General features: G+C 40.8%; 1 protein-coding gene across 3 annotated transcripts in view; it reads left to right on the forward strand.

Moving 5' to 3' along the window:
* Positions 1-21,377, forward strand: part of HYDIN (HYDIN axonemal central pair apparatus protein) — a 432,426-nt gene that overhangs the window by 199,678 nt on the left and 211,371 nt on the right. For all 3 annotated transcript variants that reach the window (XM_032284417.1, XM_032284419.1, XM_032284418.1), the window contains 3 exons: positions 10,317-10,555; positions 14,373-14,646; positions 16,757-16,900. In XM_032284417.1, the coding sequence (XP_032140308.1) occupies positions 10,317-10,555; positions 14,373-14,646; positions 16,757-16,900 (657 nt within the window). The remainder of the gene's footprint in view (positions 1-10,316; positions 10,556-14,372; positions 14,647-16,756; positions 16,901-21,377) is intronic.

The raw sequence follows: 21,377 nt of genomic DNA on the forward strand, positions 1-21,377 counted from the left end.
CCTCCTCTTTCCTGTGCCTCCCAAAGTGCTGAGATTGCAGGCATAAGCCACTGCACCCAGCCTTAGTGCTTTAGTCTTAAACATAAGTACTTGACCAAGCTCCACCAGGAAAGCCTATAATGCAGAAGAAAGAAACCAAAAACATAAAATTGAGAAGCTGGAGAAAACAAAGACAATGCAAGAAGAAAGTTTAAAATAAAACAAAATGATAATTAAAAACTTCAGGAAAATGAAAGATGACTTTGTATCCATGAACAAGAGCAGTGATATTTTTTAAAAGAGCAAGAATAAAAGTATGCTCATAGATATTAAAAATATAATGCCAGAAGTTTAAAATTTGATGGAATATCTGGAAAATAAAATTGAGGAACTATCAGAAAGTAGAAAAACAAGAAAAAGATTAGGAGAAAGACAAGAAAATGAGTCAGTTTGTTCAGGAGTTCTAAGACCCAATATGTGCTGCCAAAAGAGCATGTTCTTAAATGAAGATGAAAACAGGTATCCAAGAAATAACTGAAGGAATGTTTTTAGACCAGAGGAAAGAAGTTTACAGAGAAGGTTCATCAGGTATGCTGCACGATGCATGGAAACTGGCCGTGTGGAGGCACACCATAACTAATTTCCAGAATACGGGACACAAAGAGAAGGCTGTAGGAACTTCCAGATTTAAAAAAAAAAAAAAAAAAAATCATGGGCAAAACCCAAGACGTTAGGAACCAGAGCAGCATCAGACTTCCTGACAGAAACACTAGGGGGAGAAAATAATTTTCGGAAGGAAAATAAATCCTAATCTTAAATCCATCATCTAGCCAAAAGACTAACAAAATGTGGGGATGAAATACATTTCAGATATCCAAAATCTCAAAAAGTTTGCATTCCACATACCTTTTGTCGGGAGGCCACTGAAGAGTGCTACACCGCAGTTAGGAAGCCGTGGATTCAGCAAACACACGGGAGAGAATGCCGAGGGGTGCACGGGACGTTGCTGCCTGCCGGTGCTGGGACACCAGCCACATCCCAGAGGGCAGCCTGCCCAGATGGGAGCTGGAGAACAGGCAGCTCCGGGAGACATTTGTCTCCAAGAAGATGGAACTTATAGAAGATGTTTCTGAAAGTATTGAGAGGCAATTTGCCTCTTTGGTTGAGAGTTTGGGGATGAGTTGTTGATGGATGTGACATCCGTGATAGATACATGAAAACCAAGTGAAAACAATTCCTGGGAACATGGAAGTTGTATAAGGAAGGAAATGTCATCATAGACTGTTTTTTATAGCTCAGCTGAGTTTAGTGTTTGCATACTCATGAGGGTGCAAATGCAAATATCTGTCTCACCAAAAAGTAAATGTTAATTATATTGGGAGGATGAAGAGAACAAAGTGAAAGAGAAAGAGGCATGGAGAGAGGGCAAGAAAAAAAGCTATTATTATTTACCATGGGGAGAAATAAATGAATAATTTGCAAACTGAAAACCTATGAAGTAGCAGTAGGGTCCTTGGCAATATAGAAACAAATCCAAAAAGCCAAAGCTGAAGGAACTGGCATTGGTGTACTGTGTTAACAGGCAAGGATTAGCACAATGGGGAAGATGGAAGGGTGGATTCCAAGGACCGCTGCTTTTCACAGTATGCCTTTTCCAGAACCATTTGGCTTTTTAAACTGTGTGTATGTCTACCTTTGTTACAAGTTTTTAAAATTTAAATCACGGTGCAGAACAGTCTGTAGAGTATTGCACCATTTATGTAAGAGAAAACATGCATGCAAATATTAATCATAAAGTATAGCTGGAAGTTTCCTCCGAAAACTATAACAACAACTGCCTCTGGGGCTAGTAACTAGTGACCATGCACAGGCAGAAGAGAGACTCTTCACCCTTTGAATTCATTTGAATGTTACACTCTCTACGTGTATTATTTATTTTTTTAAAAGCTTCTAAGAAACAGACTGGGAATGAGACTGCAGCAAGAGAGCAAACCAAATTAAAATTAAATGAGCTCTAAAAAGAGTGACCATCTCCTTCTAAGATGGGTTATTTATTCAATAAATATAAATGTGTGTCTCCCTGTTACACAAGTAACAGTATCTTTATAGAACAAACAGAAGTTAGAGATGACAAGGAAAAATCACTCATAGTCCCATCATGCAGATAACCACTATTAAATTTTTGGTGTGTATCTTCTGAATTTTTTACGGTGTGTGTGTGGTCTGGCTGTATTCCTACTCCCTCCCATGGGGTAATACTATTTTGCTACCAGCTATTGTCACTCAACAATATATTGAAGTCACTTAATATGAATTAAGTGGAGTCTTTATAGGCACAGGCTGGGACATGGGGTGGGGCCATGGGTGGTTTAGGGAAAGGCAACATTCAAGTGGGAAAACAGGAATATAAGTTCTCACTTTGGGCCACAGGTTCAGGCTTTTCAGCTTAAGGGTAGGGTTTTGCCAGGGATCCAACCTTTTCTGCCTAGAATTCCTCTGTCCACCTGTCCCTATCACTGTCAGCAATGTAGACTGGGGAGGGTACCAGCAGGAAGGAGAACTGGATGGGAAGTTTGGAAAATAACATTAGGAACGATCACCACTGACTGAATATGTAGTTTATGATAGACGAGATGCTACATGCTTAGCCCCCTTTTATTTCATCTTCAAGTTAACATTTAACAGAAAAGGAAACCAAAACCTAGATTTTAAAATTAGTGCAAGGTCACTTGGCTATGAATGGCAGAGTCCATAGTTGACCACCAGGTCATGAGACTCAAGCCCACACTTCTGATTATGACCTTAAATCGCCTCCCTTGTAAAGCTCTACGCCATTTCTTCTGCATCTCTTCTCTTAATTTTCAGTTAACTCTCGTAAGCAGCAAAGTAATTCACTTCAGGAAAAGGGACTTCAGAGACACCAACACAAAAAAAGGAGAAAGGGCCCATAATCCCAGCACTTTGAGAGGCTAAGGCAGGCAGTTCACTTGAGGTCAGAAGTCAGAGGCCAGCCTGACCAACATGGTGAAACCCCATCCCTACCAAAAAATATAAAAATAAGCTGGGCATAGTGGCACATGCCTGTAATCCCAGCTACTCTGGAGGCTGAGGCAGGAGAATCGCTTGGACCTGGGAGGAAGAGGTTGCAGTGAGCCGAGATAGTGCCGCTGCACTCCAGCCTGAGTGACAGAGTGAGACTTCATCTCAAAAAAAATTTTTTTTTTTAAAAAAGAGAAAGGCCTTGGTGACCCTTCATTGTTTTTGTTCCACAAAGAATTGGTCATCTGCTGAGATAGCAGCATAATGCCAAAGAAATCCCTCACTCTGCACGTTGCTTCCTATTGTTATTTGCTCTCTTTAGTTCATTGAAAGAAATTCTTGCAGATTTCAATTGGCAAATGGGTTATTTGGGAGAAAAGCCCACAGTGCTATTTTCTTCAAGCTTCCTAGTTATTAGCTCTACAAAAAGCAGGTCCGTGTGAGCACAGCCATACTCTCCGTAATTGTGGAGGTGACATGTACAAACAATGGTGTTCACTGCTGCCTTTTGTGGGAAATATTAAATACACTATAAGGAAACATATAAAAAGCTCTGGCTGCTTTACCTTGGGAGCTGAGCACTGCTTACGTGTGCTGCTGCCCTATTGTCAAATAAAAAGCAAATGTTATCTTTAAATACGTGAAACCTCAGAGGAGAGAGCTTAACACTCATCGCCAGTGGGCATGGAATTCTGAATTGCAGGAGATCACAGATTTTCCGCCTTTTGCACAGTCATATTCCCTGTAGGCACGCACATACCTCCTGTACATGTTGCTTATGAGCTGTTCAAATGACTCTGGCTTTCTAGCCCCAGTTTGTAGAAAAAGCAAAGGCAGCTATGGCTGACATTTTCACGAAAAGCTTAGGAAGGCTCGTTTTTATCATCTTTGGAACAAATATGTGGAATCCTGGATTAGGTTTCTATTGCTGGGTAACAAATTACCACAAACATAGTGGCTTAAAACAATACTAAGTTATGATCTCAGTTGCCATAGGTAAGAGGTCCAGCCATGATCAGGCTGGATTCTCTCCTTAGGATCTCAAGAGGCTGAGATCAAGGTTAGCCGAGCTGCATTCCTTTCGGGAGGCTTGGTGAGGAAAAGATCCACTATTGGGTCCCCCAGGTTATTGGCGGAATATTTTTCCTTGTAGTTGAATGACTGAGGCCCTCAGTTTTTTTGGTGGCTCTTCCTCAGGGACTGCTCTCAGCCACTTTGTAGCCACCGTTCCTTGTCATGTGGCTCCCCCATAGGCCCTCTTTGCTTGGAATCTTTTCACCAGAAAGAGTATAGTCTGATTAAGCCATGACCGCTGAGGATAATCTCCCTATCTTAAAGTCAACTGATTTGGGAACCTAACTACATGAGCTAAATCCCTTCACAGCAACACCTGGATTTGTGTTTAACCAAGTAACTGGGGGAAGATAATCATACTCCAAGAGGTGGAGATCCTGGGGACCAACTTAGAATTCTGCCTGTCACAACCCTACAGCCTCTTCTTTTCTGGCAAGAGTCTTGTATGTTGCATGCTTTGTTAACATCCATCTTTGTTTTCTGTTTTGTAATCTTTTTTTTTTTTAAGCAAATACTATTGAGCTCATACTTCCGTGTCACGTGGGGCATTTCAGACTTGGGGAAAATGATAACAATAGCTTCCGTGCTTGAGGACTTGCTTTGTGCCGAGCACTGTGCGGAGATTTTACCTGCACTCTCTCACTTATCCATCCCCACAGTTCTATACGGAAGGTACCATCAGTATCCTGAGCTAAAGATGAGAAGCCTGAGACCAGGCATATGTAGAGAGGAGACCTCCCAAAGTTCCACATCTGGAAAGCAGCAGAGTGGGGACTCAAACCCACATCCCTTTCCTTCAGCACCCTCCTTCCCAGCCTATTTCTGTCAGCTGCTATTTTGCCCTATTGTGGTTCTGGAAAACTCACAAAATGGCCTCGATAGCTATGATGATTATCATTTGTTCTTTCCTTTTTTAGTCAAATTTTCCATCTAATAACAGATGTCACACTGACCAAGCACTCCCTAAAAGCAAAGGATAGTCCTAAAAGTCAGCCACCAAAGAGACAGAAGTGTGATAGACTAGTTTAGAGGCTGACTCGTGTAAGGTAAGAATAGTCCGATGCCTTAGCGTCTGGCATTTTAATGTGTCTTGGTCTCGGATTCTATGATATATTTTGCTGTCTGGTTTCATGCCAAGCATTGATTAATAAGCGTCATCAGAAAACTCACCAATTCAGCTCTGAAGAACAACTTCAGGTCTTTCCAGAAGAGCCAACCTTTGTCAGCAGGAAACAGAAGAGAAATGGTACACATCCATTGAAAACTAATGTCCCCTGACTTGAAATAGCACTTATGCTGATGACACTCCCACTTCATCGTGAACAGAGGATTGGCCTGTGCTACCAGCTAGAGGAGGAAAACAAATGATTGGAATAAGAAAGATGACATTGTCAGTACTCTGTCAGCAAGGCGTTTTGCTTTTTGATAAAAGGACAAAAATGGCATTGATTTATGTTTTCATTGTAAGCTGAGTCTCATAAATGAGCAAAACTATGTAGGATGCTAACAGGCCACCAATTTGGGAAGAAGGGTAAAGAAAGTAAGATCCTCTTGCCTAGACCTTTTATTTTTCTCTCCAGCTGCCCCTCCATTTGTCCTAAAGCAGATGGATGTGACCGTAGGCCTGCAGTTCCCATAGGGGCTGAAAGCCAGTTCCCATAGGATCTGTGTTCTGATGCAGTGAGCTCTTCACCTTTCAAAATCTGAGATCTGGGAGAGTTGGGGGAAGATGTGAGGATGTAGTAAAGTGAACCAACAAGGAAGCTTTGGCAGAGAGCAGCTAGCAGCTCATCACACCCATCTCTCTTTACTCTGGACCCAGGGATAGACTACATTTCCCAACCTCCATTGGGGTTAGACTGCATTGACTCAGCTCTGGTCAGTGGAAGTGAGCAGAATTGATGTGCATCGCTTCCAGGCATGATGCATAAAGTCCTAGCACATAACCCTCATTTCTCTTTCTTCTCTTACTAGCCAGCTGGATGTCAATATCTATCTCTTGGAAACCAACGGTTAAATATGTCAGAATCGAATCTGTTCAGTAGAGATCCTTGAATGACTAAATAGAATAGAAGCCCATCCTCACTCACGCCTGTCGCCAATTGGAATTCACGTGGGCCAGAAATAAGCTTCTGTTGTAGAAAGCCATTGAGCCTCAGGGGTCTCTCTGTTACAACAGCTACCATAAAGCTATCTAAAATAATAGCCTAGAATTTCAAAACAGCAAGTAGGAAAAACAGTTCTAAGAAAGGAGAAGGTCTGGTTGCTCAAGCATGAGAAATCCATTTCCATGTATTGCTTTGATTGTGTATGGCCAAGTGCAAATGATAAAAGTCAAAGATTCCTATCTACTGTAATATAAATTCAAGATGAAATGAAGCTACCTTGATCCATTTTAAAATGTCTGTAGAAAATGGAATGTACGCTTATAGCTTTTAGAACACATTTTATGTCATTTTCTATGATTAATGTGTTAGAGGATTTTAGTGTTTTCACTTTGAGATTGTTAAAATGTTTCTTTTGATAAACTAGGAAGCTGCATCAGAAATTATTTCTTTGAACTTAAATATGGATAGAACATTGTAACATTCAATCCTTATAGTTTCTTTTGCCAATAATAATTGAGCTACAGTCCTGAAAGTTAAATTTATGATTATTATCTTTTACTAATATTTTAATACAAAATTATAAACAAATACAGATTAATGCTCTGGAAAGACAGAGACTTTGTTTACTGTTTTCTGAATATTTTAGTACTCTGCTGGAACCAAGTTAGTATGAGTAGGAAAGTTATAGAGAAAATTTTGAAAAAATACAAATACAAGATTCAGCATTTTGTTCATACACGTCCTTTGAATACAGACATTTATCATACGAACATCTCCATCCAGGTCCTACTTTATCTACTGTGGTACTTAATGTTTAGTGTTTTGTTTTTTGTTTTTTGTTTTTTCCTATTTCTCTCTCTTTGGGATTTTCCATATTTGAAGATCATGAGTAAAAATAGGACTCTTGGCCGGGCGCGGTGGCTCAAGCCTGTAATCCCAGCACTTTGGGAGGCCGAGGCGGGTGGATCACGAGGTCAAGAGATCGAGACCATCCTGGTCAATACGGTGAAACCCCGTCTCTACTAAAAATACAAAAAAAAATTAGCTGGGCATGGTGGCACGTGCCTGTAATCCCAGCTACTCAGGAGGCTGAGGCAGGAGAATTGCCTGAACCCAGGAGGCGGAGGTTGCGGTGAGCCGAGGTCGCGCCATTGCACTCCAGCCTGGGTAACAAGAGCGAAACTCCGTCTCAAAAAAAAAAAAAAATAGGACTCTTGACTTAGAGTTATATCTGTAGTTTCCCTTAATACCAACATTAAAATTTCCTCATTATCATTCATCAACATCCTCATTTATATACAATTTAAAACCTCGAGAAATGTTCTTCTTTCCTTTATTTAATTCATTTAAATTTTAAAATGCAATTTACTTATTTCCTATGCAGATTTTCAAACCAGGAAGAAATGTAACTAGCTTTCTGCTCTGTCTTACATTTGTCCTCAATTATAAGTTGGGAAATTGACATTTTGCTTTAAATATTAGATTATCCTTATTTAAGTACCTGTGAGCCTATTCCTAAGAGTGACCATTGGGCCCACTGACCAAATCTATTTTTTAAAATCTGCACTGGCGCCAGACCAGCATTTTGGTGACATTCCAAGGCACTGTCACCCTGTGAGACTCTGCCTGGCTGAAAACTCTAACTCTTGCCTGCAGTCTGCAGTGTACATTTATGTCACTTACAGAGATCATCAGTGCAACTCTGACCTAAGTTCATCAGGAGGTTTCCAGTCCATTGGACTTGAGCCCCCATAGAGCTACATGTGTTTTTACATTTTTCCTTTTTTTCCTTTTGCTAGGAGAAGCATATCATAGAATTAAATCAAAGAAGGATGATCTTAGACTGGAATGTCCTCTAGAGTCCTGCTCAAATAGGAAAATTTGCATTTGTTTTCAAATCCATTGTTTTCTTCTGTATGTGTGACTTTGGAGGGCTTCTGAGCTACCAAATTCAGGAACCTTCACAAAGCTTCCTGGGAGATTCACAAGGAACGTTCATGAAGGAATAATCAGACAGACTCTTTTCTGATGAATTGGAGAATGTGGCTTTTCCTCTCAGTTTTCCTGGAAGCATCTAAATAGTCTCCACATCTCTTCTTTTGCAGCTTTTTCTCAGTGCATATTGGTAATCACTAAATGTTTTCTATGAAGATTAATCTACATACGTACTTCTTATTAATGCCTTTCCCAAAATAAAGCAGGACTTTCAGAATTGACCTAAATGACAAAGCAGTCAAAATCAGGATAGGATTTATTTTCTTATTTTAAGTTCCAGGGAATATGTGCAGGCAGTGTAGGTTTGTTACATAGGTAAATGTGTGCCATGGTGGTTTGCTGCACCTATCAACCCATCACCTAGATATTAAGCCCAGCATGCATTAGCTATTTTTCCTGATGCTCTCCCTCCCCCTGCCCCGCCCCTGCCCCAACAGGCCCCAGTATGTGTTGTTCCCCTCCTTGTTTCCATGCGTTCTTATTATTCAGCTCCCACTTGTAAGTGAGAACGTGTAGTGTTTGGTTTTATGTTCCTGTGTTAGTTTGCTGAGGATAATGGCTTCCATCTCCATCCATGTCCCTGCAAAGGGCATGACCTCATTCAAAAGGATGTTTTTTATTAGATGCTTATTAACTTTGAGGCAATTGTTTACGTAGGCAATTAAACAAATTAAAATTTTATTAATATTAATAATATAGTGCAATATAACCAGGAATCACACCACCTGATAATTAAGCCCAATTTCACATTTGGAGAGAAAAGAAAATTTGTGTGGTACATTTGTCAGATATTCAAAGGGTTTCAACATCCTCTGCTCTTGTTCTTTAGATTCCCCTGAAGCACTTTCACTCTGGCTTCCTTCTGAATTCCGTTTCTGTTGTTGAAATATTGGTTTCACTACTGTCATTGCTGTCAGCTCCTTGGGGTGTTTATGTATTTCCCTGGACCTCAGAGCCATTGAATATGTATTTGTTATATTTACTTGAAAAGTCCAAAAACAATTTGCCCATTAAATTTGCAGAAGACTCGGAAGGGCTAGGAGGAGTAGTCCTTAATTATTAGTAGTAGTAGCTAATAAGTTATAAAAGTCCTCAAGAGATGAAAACCTTGGAAAAATATAAAATACCAACACCTGAATTCAAAAATACAGAAATCAAAATTAAGGACAGAATAGATGTGTTTAATAGCATATTACACATAGCTGAAGAGAGAACTAGTGAACTGGAAGACAGCTCAAAAGAAGGCATCAAAAACGAAGCACAGAAAACAACCAACAGAAAATGCAGATGAGGCTGAGAAACCACGATATGTTGAGATAAACAAATCCTTACTACTGTGTTACCGTTGCCTACAGTATTCAGTACAGAAACACGCTGTCCAGGTTTTCAGCCTAGGAGCAATAGGTTATACCACATAGCCTCGGTGTGTAGTAGGCTCCACTATCTCAGTTTGTGTGAGTACCCTCTACAGTGTTCACACAGCACCGAAATCGCCTAATGGCACATTGCTCAGAATGTGTCCCTGTCGTTAAGCAACACATGACTATATTTCAAAATAAGTTTGCAATTTTAGCTAATGAAATTCTGATGAGGCTAATTATTAATTGTTATAAATTATTAGAAATCCAGGTGACTTCTAATATTGTACTTATTAATGAAATTGGTTCATCCTCACTATAGCATTAGAAATTTTGCATTTGAAAAACATTTCGTTTAAAAATTTCAAACTCCAAAAAAAAAAAAAAAAAAAAGGAAAAATAAATAAAAATTTCAAACTCCATAAAGAATATTGTGCGTTCTGTTGGTATCTCAGAATCTGGAGATTATAGCAGATAATAATTATAAGCTTGTTGGAGAATTGGGCTGTTATCTTGGAAAAGAAATGTAAAGACTCTTCACGGAGTATTCAAAAGTAAAATCGTAGGTTTGCTCTTCAGAATCAGATTGCTTTTTGAAAAAAGAAAAACCAACAAACATCCAGCTGCTTTAATTCAAAAACTAATGTTTGTCTCTGACGTTGAATTCCACAGTGCCAACCATTTGAAGTGTAGAGGGCTTTGACATCTATAGAAGGAAAAGCCAAGAATATCTTCCCTGTTAACTTGTACTCTTGTGTTACAGGCACAAAAAAAATCCCTCTGGACAATTGAACCCAGTGAAGGCATGGTTCCTCCAGAAACTGATGTTCAACTGGCACTGACTGCCAACCTGAATGACATACTGACATTCAAAGACTGTGTCATTTTGGACATTGAAAATAGCAGTACCTATCGGATTCCTGTTCAGGCTTCCGGAATTGGTTCCACTATTGTTTCAGATAAGCCCTTTGCTCCAGAACTCAATCTGGGGGCACATTTTAGGTAAGGAAATCTCATGCACCAATTTTTATAGATAATCACGTATGCTGCATATGCTGAGCATCACCTCTACTTTAGAAATCATTTTAAGTAATTAAAATGAGCCTCCTCAGTCCCTCTCCTCTCCTGTCCTCTCTCTTCCACCTCCTGATGGGTACATCGGCAACAAGAAGACATACTCTCGTCATAGCTTGGTTGCATTCTCTACTCTATGTCCCTCTACATGTGAGAAGAAGACAGTTTGTAGGAAATGCATTCTTCTCTCAAACTGGCTACTCTGTGATTAATTTAGACTCTCAACCATAATTTCTCCTCTTTGATTCCAATACACTGCTAATCCCTCTCCACAAATGTAGAAAATACAGATACAGCTTAGTGGTAACCTAAGTAGAGCATACCGAGGAAGGTGAATATTTATTGCAATTGTATCTTATCAGGTATTGCAGAGCCAGCAGCTTTTTCAAAGGTTATGTCCTCTACTCGACTCCCCGCCATAGCACCAACAACTGAGATGGTTTCCATTGGCTTCGCCTGATGACCCAGGAAAATCTAAAGGGTCTAAATATGTAGATAAGATGTGGTACAGTATAGACACCTCTGAGCAGAACAATCTAAATGTGGATATAAAAATGAAGTTTGGGCTAGGCACGGTGGCTCACACCTATAATCCTAGCACTTTGGGAGGCCAAGGCAAGAGGATCACTTGAGCTGAGGAATTCAAGACCAGCCTGGACAACATGGTGAAACCCCATCTATAAAAAAATATAAAAAATTCTGAGCTTGGTGGCAGGTACCTGTAGTCTCAGCTACTCAGGAGGCTGAGGTAGGAGGATCACTTGAACCCAGGAGGCAGAGGTTACAGTGAACCAAGGTCGCACCACTGCACTCCAGCCTGGATGACAGAGTGAAACCCTGTCTTAAAACACACACACACACACACACACACACACACACACACACACACACGAACACAGGGCTTGGGCCAGGATTAGTGGCTCATGCCTGTGATCCCAGCACTTTACTTTGGGAGACTGAGATGGGAGGATTGCTTGAGGCTAGGAATTGGAGACCAGCCTGGGCAACAGAGGGAGACCTGCATCTCCACAAAATAAAAAAAATTAGCCTCACATGATGGCACATGCTTGTTGTCCTACCTACTTGGGGGGCTGAGGTGAGAGGATTGTTTGTACCTGGGACGTTGAGGGTATAGTGAACCAGGATCACACCACTGCAACTCCAGCATGGGCAACAAAGCAAGACCCCATCCTGAATTAAATAAATAAATATATACATGAGGTTTGAGTGCTAAGTGTAGAGGGTATGTGCAGGGATTTATTCTTGATTCCTCAGGAGAGTCATGTAGCTATCACTAGTTGGCTGCTGGGGCCAGGTGAATTTGAACTTGTTTGTTGCAGTACTATGAACAGATCTCAGAAGGGTACTCCCCCTACCTTCTGGGCTCACAGGCCCTGAAATCAAGTCATATATGCTGTGCATGGAGAAGATGTGACTGACAATAATCAGTTAGGAGCCCTCCTGAAAATCCTTCCCTCTGTTCCATCTACAAAATATAGGACTTGATTGAAAATACCATACACTAGTAGAAAATTAAGCAAAAAGCAAGTCACATGGTTGAACTGCATGCTTTTAGGCAAGTATCCAATTATATTTTTCAAGTCAACTAAATATAAGCATCTTCCTCTCTGCCTGTCTATTGGCCATAAGCTAGGGTAGTTTGTGATTGCATACCAGTGCTTCTAGTTTCAAATTGCTTGTCGTGCACGCAAATATAATTGCAGAAAACAATACATGCCAAACCACTCCTCATTACATGTTATTTTAAATCTACAAATGTCAAGTGCCTTCGAAGGAAATTCTGACACTTACATGGAATTGGAGGGTTAGCTAACAGTTTTCTATGAATATAAAACCAAACTGTAGCCTTTAGTTGCTAATTTGCCCTCTGCCTAAACTTTTTGACATAAAATCATGATCCCCGCAATCTCCAGAATTGCCAAAAGCAGGGCTGGGTAAACTATACCCCTTTGCCTGCTTTTGTAAATAAAGTTTTATTGGAACATAGCCGTGCCCATTTTTTAACATATTGCCCACAGCTGCTTTCATACTGCAAGGAAAATTGAGTAGCTGTTAGGAGACCATGTAACCCAAAAAACCTAAAATGTTTGTTATTTAGCCCTTTAAAGAAAAAGTTTGCCAACCTCTGGTCTAAAGAAATACCCATACCTATATGCCACCCCTTCTAATTGATTTTTTTTTTTTTTGAGACAGGGTTTCGCTCTTGTTGCCCAGGCTGGAGTGCAGTGGCATGATCTCAGCTCACCACAACCTCTGCCTCCCTGGTTCAAGTGATCCCCCGCCTCAGCCTCTCAAGGAGCTGGAATTATAGGCATGCACCACCATACCTGGCCAATTTTTTGTATTTTTTGTAGAGATGGGATTTCTCCATGTTGGTTCAGGGTGGTCTCAAACTCCTGACCTCAGGTGATCCACCCGCCTCGGCCTCTCAAAGTGCTGGGATTACAGGCATGAGCCACTGCACTGGGCTCTAATTGCGTATTTTTAGGCAACTCCCTTAGGTTTTCAGAGCTCCCGTTTCTTGATCTATAAAATGGTAGTAAATCCTTGCCGTAATGATTGAAAGATATACTGTGAATAAGTAACAGACATCCTGCCTAGTCTTTATAAACAGTATGTGTTTTTTATAAACAGTATATGGTTTGTATCAACAGTATATGTTGTTTATTATTTTCCCTAAAAGCCTACTGTTAGCCATAAACTGCCAAGTAAAGAAGCTCTCTTGAGCATGTCCTGTGGACACATATTCACAACACATTTAGATAGAAATGGTTATACCTGTCAACTAGCAAATATTCCTTCTGATTCTTTATTTGATGGTTCAGCTTACCAGGCATGATGTCATTTCCTAAGGAGGAACAGATGGGATGAAATCTCAACGCCTAGTAAAATTTAAAAAAATAAAAAACAGTCCTGAGATGAGTTTTTCCCGAAGAAAATATTTTAAAGTAAGCCTGTGAGAAAAAAAAGCCCAAACAAACAAAAACACATTTGAACCATATCCAATATCTTAGAAATCCCAGTTTTTTTAGCAAATAGCCAGGCAGTCAGGTTGTTCTTAATAAATATTTGTGGAATATGTGAATGAATGAGGAACAAGTGAATAAATGAAATTGCAATATCTTTAAAGCACATTACTGTGAGATAGGTGACCAATCTTGGTGGCGTTCTGGCCCATTGCAGTCCCCCTGGTCTTTGTTAAAGCTTAGAGAATATGCATTGTTTTTCTTCAAAGTTTACTCCAAATTGAGCCCATCATCACAGGACGTTCCACTCAGCCAGGAATCATTTACTCAGCACAGCTTGAAACCTGCTTCTCCTCCAGCAGATATTCTGCTTTCCTTGCACTCCTCGGAGCTATTTCTCTAACTGGGATTGCTTTTCACGTGAACTGTGTGTGTCCTGCAGCGTGTGGGGCCTGCTGGGGAGGACTGAGCGGGAGTGGGGATTTTCCACGGCCCCTTACCTGGTGATGCCAACTCTGGGACCAAACCCAGGCCTGTGATTCCACACCTGTTGGCCCCTTAAGTAGATACTACCTTGTCCCATCACTGGTTAGTTCCTAGTGGCATCATGACTTAGTCTTCCTATGTTAAAAAAAAAAAAAGTCTTACTCTGTTGCTCACTTTTTTAAGTACTTACAGAGGAGTAAATCCCAAGGGTGTAGAGCTGAACAGAACATCCCTAAACTGAATCCTCTTAATACCTGCCTCTTCTTTTCCAGCCTGGATACCCACTATTACCGCTTCAAGTTGATCAACAAGGGACGTCGGGTCCAACAGTTGTTCTGGATGAATGATAGCTTCCATCCCCAGGCCAAGCTGAGTAAGAAGGGACAGGTTAAGAAGGGACATGCTCATGGCCGGCCTCAGCCCAGTGGCTTTCAGGAGCCCAGGGATCCACAGAGCCCCGTGTTTCAGCTCCACCCCACCAGGATGGAGCTGTACCCAGACCAGACAATCGATGTGATACTTGAAGGCTATTCTGCTACTCCCAGGGTAAGGGGACAGCACTTTTGGAAGCTATTGTTTTTTTCCTGAACAAATCTCCACAATATCTATTTCTTAGGAACATCCCTTGACATTTATCCGAGGAAGGATATGGTTTCTCAAGGATTGTGCGTAGCCCTGAGTTACCATGGTAGCATCCATTGCTTTCAGGGTACAGCTCTGCTCAGTCTTCGGTTTGTTTCTATAGCTACTGTGAACCCAATCTTAAAGCAGGTTATCATACGCAGGATCAGCAGCGACCAGCCAGCAAGTCTGTGGTAGAAAAACATCCAGTTTTCAGCCAAAGCAAATTCTCCTATTAACATGTAGCAGGATTAATTTAATATTCATTCAAAAAGGGTGTTTATACAGATACTCTGAGCTGCCTCTCCTATTCAGGTATTGGGACACCCTGTTCCTTTCCTCCCAGCCTGACTACAACCCCGGTTTCAAAACAGCGTCTGTTTATGCATTAATTAAGGAGTCACATTTATCTTCAACAACTCTGATTCCTTGCCTTTGTTTACATGATCTCCATACATTCTATGTAAAATATTTCAGTAAATCCAAATCATGTGTCTGTTTATCCCTATTCTCTTGCAGATGTGGAAATCATTAAAAAACTAAAGGAAAGGCTTTTAAAGTCACTTAAGAGTTTCTCCCTCCCCACAAAATGCAGACCTTGTAGATGAGAAAGGATGATTGCTTAAGATCCTGCTTGTGTTGCCAAATTTGGAGGTGATACTGACTTTTCCTCACATAAAATGGGAAGCAGTAAGACCTTTGTCTCCCAGTAGACACAGCTGGAAAGCTAGTCCATTGCTTGCTTCTCTAAGGTCACAGATTCCAATTTGTTTCATTAGATTATTTCTTCATAGAGTATTTTCAGGTAAAACACATGCTCAGTCCAAAAAAAGGGGGGTTATCTCTCATTATGGAAAAGGTAATGTATTCCTTCTGTCTGTTACTCAGAGAGTATTGTGTGTAGACCATGTGACAAATACTGTGCTAGGCACTGAGGATACAAAGATGAATAGAACACAGCCCCTTATCTGAAGACACTGACAGCCTGTTGAAAGAGCATAATTATAATGTGGTTATCAAGAGTTGGCCGTATTTTTAAAGGCTTTAAATCTGAGCTGTTGGGGGAGTAAACTCAGCTTAAGCTTTACTAAAAGCTTCCTTGAATGTTCTTCTAAATCATGCTACATAATTGAGGAGAGATTGGAATGCATTCACATCCCTAACCTGAGCACTCTTCAGTATATCCTCCTGATGCTGCAAATTCACTTTTGGGTCTTTCTGCTTTATGAAAATCCAGGCTTTTTGAGTCCAAGGAAATATTAATTTCTAATGCATTATCTTTAGATGTTTAAGTATAAAAGGCAAAAATTTGGTCGGGCATGGTGGCTGATGCCTATAATCCCAGCACTCTGAGGGACCAAGGCGGGCGGACCACCTAAAGTTGGGAGTTCAAGACCAGCCTGACCAATATGGAGAAACCCCGTCTCTACTAAAAGCACAAAATTAGCCAGGTGTGGTGGCGTGGGCCTGTAATCCCAGCTACTTGGGAGGCTGAGGCAGGAGAATTGCTTAAACCCAGGAGGCAGAGGTTATAATGAGCTGAGATCATACCATTGCACTTCGACCTGGGCAACAAGAGCAAAACTCCATCTCAAAAAAAAAAAAGAAAGTCAAAAGTTTTTCAATTACAGTTTGCAATAGTTTAATAAAAAATCATGTAACTACCATTGAACTATAAGCCCCATGAAATATTTTATCTGTGTTGTTCATCACTGTTTTGTACTCCCAGCACCCAACACAGCTCCTGATGTATAATAGACCATAATAAAACTATATATATAGAACTGAATGTAAATCAACTGCCCCAGGGCAGTCAGAAATAAATACAGAATCCATTGAAGTCATGTTTAACTAACAATAACATAATCATGTGACAAAGAGCAGTCCCCGAAACGTGCTATTCAGAAAAATGTGCTCTTCCTTGTGTCCCTGGGCAGGAAGTTGGGAATCAGTTTTCTCTCAGTGGGTAAATAAGTATTCTGATTAAGTATTAAGTTATAGTTGTTCCCAAAATGCTGGCTTATCTCATTGGCAGATAGTTAAAGAGAAGCTGGTGTGCCACGCCATCATCGGGGCGCAGAAGGGGAAGAGCTTGTTGATGACTGTGAGCATCACCTGCGAGTTCATTGCGCCTCTCATCCAGCTCTCCACCAAACAGCTCATCTACCGACTGGAGAAGGTCAGTGGGGTGTGCTAGCGAGGGCTGGGTACTCCGACTGGGGTCAGCATTTTTACATTGCCATTTTGAAAGCTAAATGAACGGGCATCATTTTCCACCCATTACTCAGCCCATGTTTTTTAAGCTTCAGAGACCAGTACACATTCAACTAAAAAGTCTGAATCTAAACCTACAATCCTTTGACATGTAAGTTGCTGTGGAAATTCTATTTGTATCATTCCTGATGTCTAAGACCTAAGGGAAGTGGTATTCCAGTGCACTGAGTATGCATTTTAGTCATGTTACTTTAATCAGGTAAAATAAACTCAAGGCAAAGAAAGGATTGGAGTATTATCAATAATCATAATAATCAGTAAGAATAGCTACCACTTATTGATTAGCATATGCTAGACATGGAGCCACGTTCTTTATATACATTTTCCCAAGAGTCCCTCACAGCAATTGTATGCAGCAGGTTCTGTTATCATTCCCATGATTGTGCAAGGATTGTGCGTAGCCCTGAGTTACCATGGTAGCATCCATTGCTTTCGGGGTACAGCTCTGCTCAGTCTTCGGTTTGTTACTATAGCTACTGTGAACCCAATCTTAAAGCAGGTTATCATACGCAGGATCAGCAGCGACCAGCCAGCAAGTCTGTGGTAGAAAAACATCCAGTTTTCAGCCAAAGCAAATTCTCCTATTAACATGTAGCAGGATTAATTTAATATTCATTCAAAAAGGGTGTTTATACAGATACTCTGGGCTGTATCTCACACGAAGACACTGAGATACAGGTTAAGCTGGAGAATAATCAACTTCAAGTATTAGATTCCCACTCTTTAACTTAAATGACTCTACATAAGGGCAGAAAGTAAATGTCAGAGTTAGGGGACAAGGGAGGGAAGGTGAGGGCAGGGGGTCAGGATAGTGAAGTGGTAGGGTGGAGGAGCTATCACAGTAGGTTTGACCTACTCCTAGGCAGGTTTCCATGCAGAATCAGTGACCATTCAAGACATGTAAGGAATGTCCGTTCTGAGTTGGGGATTGAGCTGGTACTGAAAATCTGGAGAACCAGATAGAACCAAAGCTAAAAGACTGGTTCAGGTTATAGATTGTAAACAAATTATTCAAATATAATTGTTTAAGTCACTGTTATAAACAGTGCTATGAAGAAGAGGTGCAAGGTGCTGGGAGGGCATGTGTCTGGAGATATGGCCTTGCCTGTCCGTGTGGTCATGGATGGCTTTCTTGAGCAAGTGCCTCAAGTGGAGACTCGAAGTAGAAATAGAAGCTAGTCTGGTGACAAGGGACAAGGAGAGAATTGTAGGCAGAGGGAATAGCTCATGCAAAGGGCTCGGGTTAGGAAAGGCCACCTTGGACAGAGAATGTGCCAAGGATGGCAAAAGTTCCATCTGGGGACGTGCAGCCTGCCTCAGAGGCATTATCTGAACTTTGGGTTTTGTTCTTGATGGCCATTGGAGGGCTTCCAGGAAGGGAGTGACATGGTCAGATTGATTCACTGAAACCATCATGCTGGCCACTGAGTAGAATGTTTGTTAAGGCCTATCACGTGCTAGGCACAATGTTGGGGGCTAGAGATACAACAGTGAGAAGAGTCCTCCCTGATAAATTTCACAGCCTGCTGGGAAGACCAAGCATTAAGGAAGTCACTGTCCCACAGTGTGATCTGTGCTGTCCCACAAAAGCACTGGGTGTGGTGGTGCCTAACCAGTCATGGGGAATCAACTGGGGTGCCTTTCATTACCTGGAGGTTTGCAGAAGAATATTCAAGACCATTTATTTTGGTAGTGGATTCCATCATATTTTGTTCATTAAAACAAATTAGTATCTACTGAATATCACACCATGGGGAAGATGTTCTGCTAGGAGATGAAGAAAGGAGCTTGTGGTCTAGTAGGAGAGGCAAGAGGCACAAGTTCAGTTCAAATCAACAAGTAACTTTTGAGCAGGTTTATCAGACACCTACAATATATAAGGCAGAAAAGATACAGCAAAGACGATGGCTTATCATTCTCAGCAAACTGACACAGGAACAGAAAACCAAACATCACATGTTCTCACTCATAAGCAGGAGTTGAACAATGAGAACACATGGACACAGGGAGGGGAACATCACACATCAGGGCCTATTGGAAGGTGAGGGGCTAGGGAGAGATAACATTACGACACATACCTAATGCATGTGGGGATTAAAACCTAGATGACAGTTTGACAGGTGCAGCAAACCACCATGGCACAGGTATACCTATGTAACAAACCTGTACGTCTACACATGTATCCCAGGACTTAAAATAAAATAAAATAAACTTAAATTAAATTAAATTTTAAAAGACCATGGCTTAACAGCTGAGTAGGGAAGGTAGACGTTGTTAGTTTAACTTCCTGTCACTCAAACCCAAGCTGAACACGAAGTCAACAAGCTCCATGAGACATGTAAAAGGAAAATACTACAAGAGTTCCTGCTACAGTTATTAGCCTTTATTGCTCCATTTTATATTCTTCATTTTTAAGTAATCAGGAAAGATATTTACTGGCAACAGCTGCACTGAAGTTGGTGGCATCGTATTTTCTCTGAATGTCACTACTGGGAGAAAACTCAGTGAATATTGATTGAATAGCTATTCTGGGCAAGACGTTGTAATATATGTTAAATATGCAGCTTGGTTTATTATTACATTTTTCTAAGCCCATAAACTCTCATAAAAATGTGTAGGGAGTACTCTTTTTCTTCTCTTTATATCCTTTTGCCTTTGGGCAGAGTGGGGGAACATGTTTTTGTTTAAATGTCTACTATTTGAGTTTATTACTAGGTTAAAATATGGAAACATTTTGAATATGGCAGTAACTTCATATTGAATTAAAAAGTGAATTGAGCTACAATTCCCTCCTTATTTTTTTCCACGCTTCTCTCCTTCCCCACAAAGATGGGAAGTTTGAAGCCTGTCCTATTGCTATATTTTTCATTTTTATTTCCTGCTCACATTTAGTCCGTGTCAGGGACGATGAAGAAACGCAACTTCATTACCCAGCATGCAAGAGACTTGTTAGGTCTCAGTATTCAGATTTAATTGTGTAACATCCAATTATCAGTTCTGTCTCCTTGTTTTCAGCTCAAGGCAGTGCGTCTGATTTGGTACATTAGAATATAATAATATAGACCCTGTCTATGGGAAGAATTTTTCTATAACTGCTTCCTCAGATCTGATCTCCTTTATAACTATCGTACCATTCATAAGCAACGGAGATGAAACCACATCTCTGTGGGATTGAAAAGGTCAATTGAAACTAGCAGCCACTTTTCTTCATGAAGTTCCAGCAGCAAATTCTGTCTGCTGATATTTGGGGAGACGAACAACTCAAAGAGAATGGGTCATTTTAAAATAGAATGGCTTCTCTGTGCTCCACTCCTTCTCATCAGTAGCCTCTAAATGGCCTCTTGACAAAACCAACCAAGTGTGGCTTCTGCGCTTTAAAGCCATCTGCAGTGACACAGCAGCCTTCAGGGAAGGTCACTGGATGGACAGTTCTCCATGCAGCCTTAGTAGGCCCCAAAGTGCTGCTTCATCCCTCCCTAAACTGTAGTATAAAACCCGCAAAGGCAAGGTGAGTCCAGTTCTGTGCTGCCCCATACTAGAGCGAGGGAAACAAAGGCTGGCATCTCACGGTAAATGCCAAACCTGACCCCTAAAGTCACCTTGGGAGTGCACAGGGGGACTAATGGGGTATGACCAAGGCATGAGGCTCAAGGGACACTGGTCACCCAAGCTCATCCAGGAACCACAGTGGAAGGAATTTTGTGCTAGGCACAGAACTGGAAGACAGAGTCAGATCCAAATACGAAAATAGGAGGGCGTAACTGAAATTGACATAAAGAGAAAATGCAAATGAAAACAAGGAGGCCTAGGAAAGACAGGCTAGCCTTGTCAGAAGACCCAAGGGATGATTGGAGGGAGGTTCTTTTTGGAGGCCGTCGATTGAGGCTCATGGTCACTCTCTTCTGATATTAAAGAACGCCCTTTCTAGGGAATAGTGTGGGCCCCAACATCAGAATGAGAAAAATCCAGCCTGGCCAGAAACTTCCAACTTGAGATTCATTTCTGTTGCCTTCTCTAGTTGAAAAATCTGATGTATCTAACAGAGTAAAAAGATGCTTCTAAAAATCAACTATCCTGGTATTAGCAGGAAATGTTTACAGGAAGTAGGTGTAAGCATTTGTCAGTATAACAAGATATTTGCAAATCAGGTATTTTGAGCATGGAAAAATATTATACAAGGGAAAAATGTTTTATTCATTATAATGATAGCTATATTTATGCATAAGATATAACTAATTTTTTAGACTTTGTCTTGTGACACTGTGGAAACCCCTATAATAATAGCTCCATCCAGAAGCATGGCTTATGTAGGTTTTTTTCAACTAAGCACCAAGGGGGTAAAAAATCTAATCTGTGTTGTCTGGGTTATGTAGGTCCATTTT

The sequence above is a fragment of the Sapajus apella genome, unplaced genomic scaffold, assembly GCF_009761245.1.
Source record: "Sapajus apella isolate SASKATOON/1434 unplaced genomic scaffold, GSC_monkey_1.0 scaffold15, whole genome shotgun sequence".
Taxonomy (NCBI): Eukaryota; Metazoa; Chordata; class Mammalia; order Primates; family Cebidae; genus Sapajus; species Sapajus apella.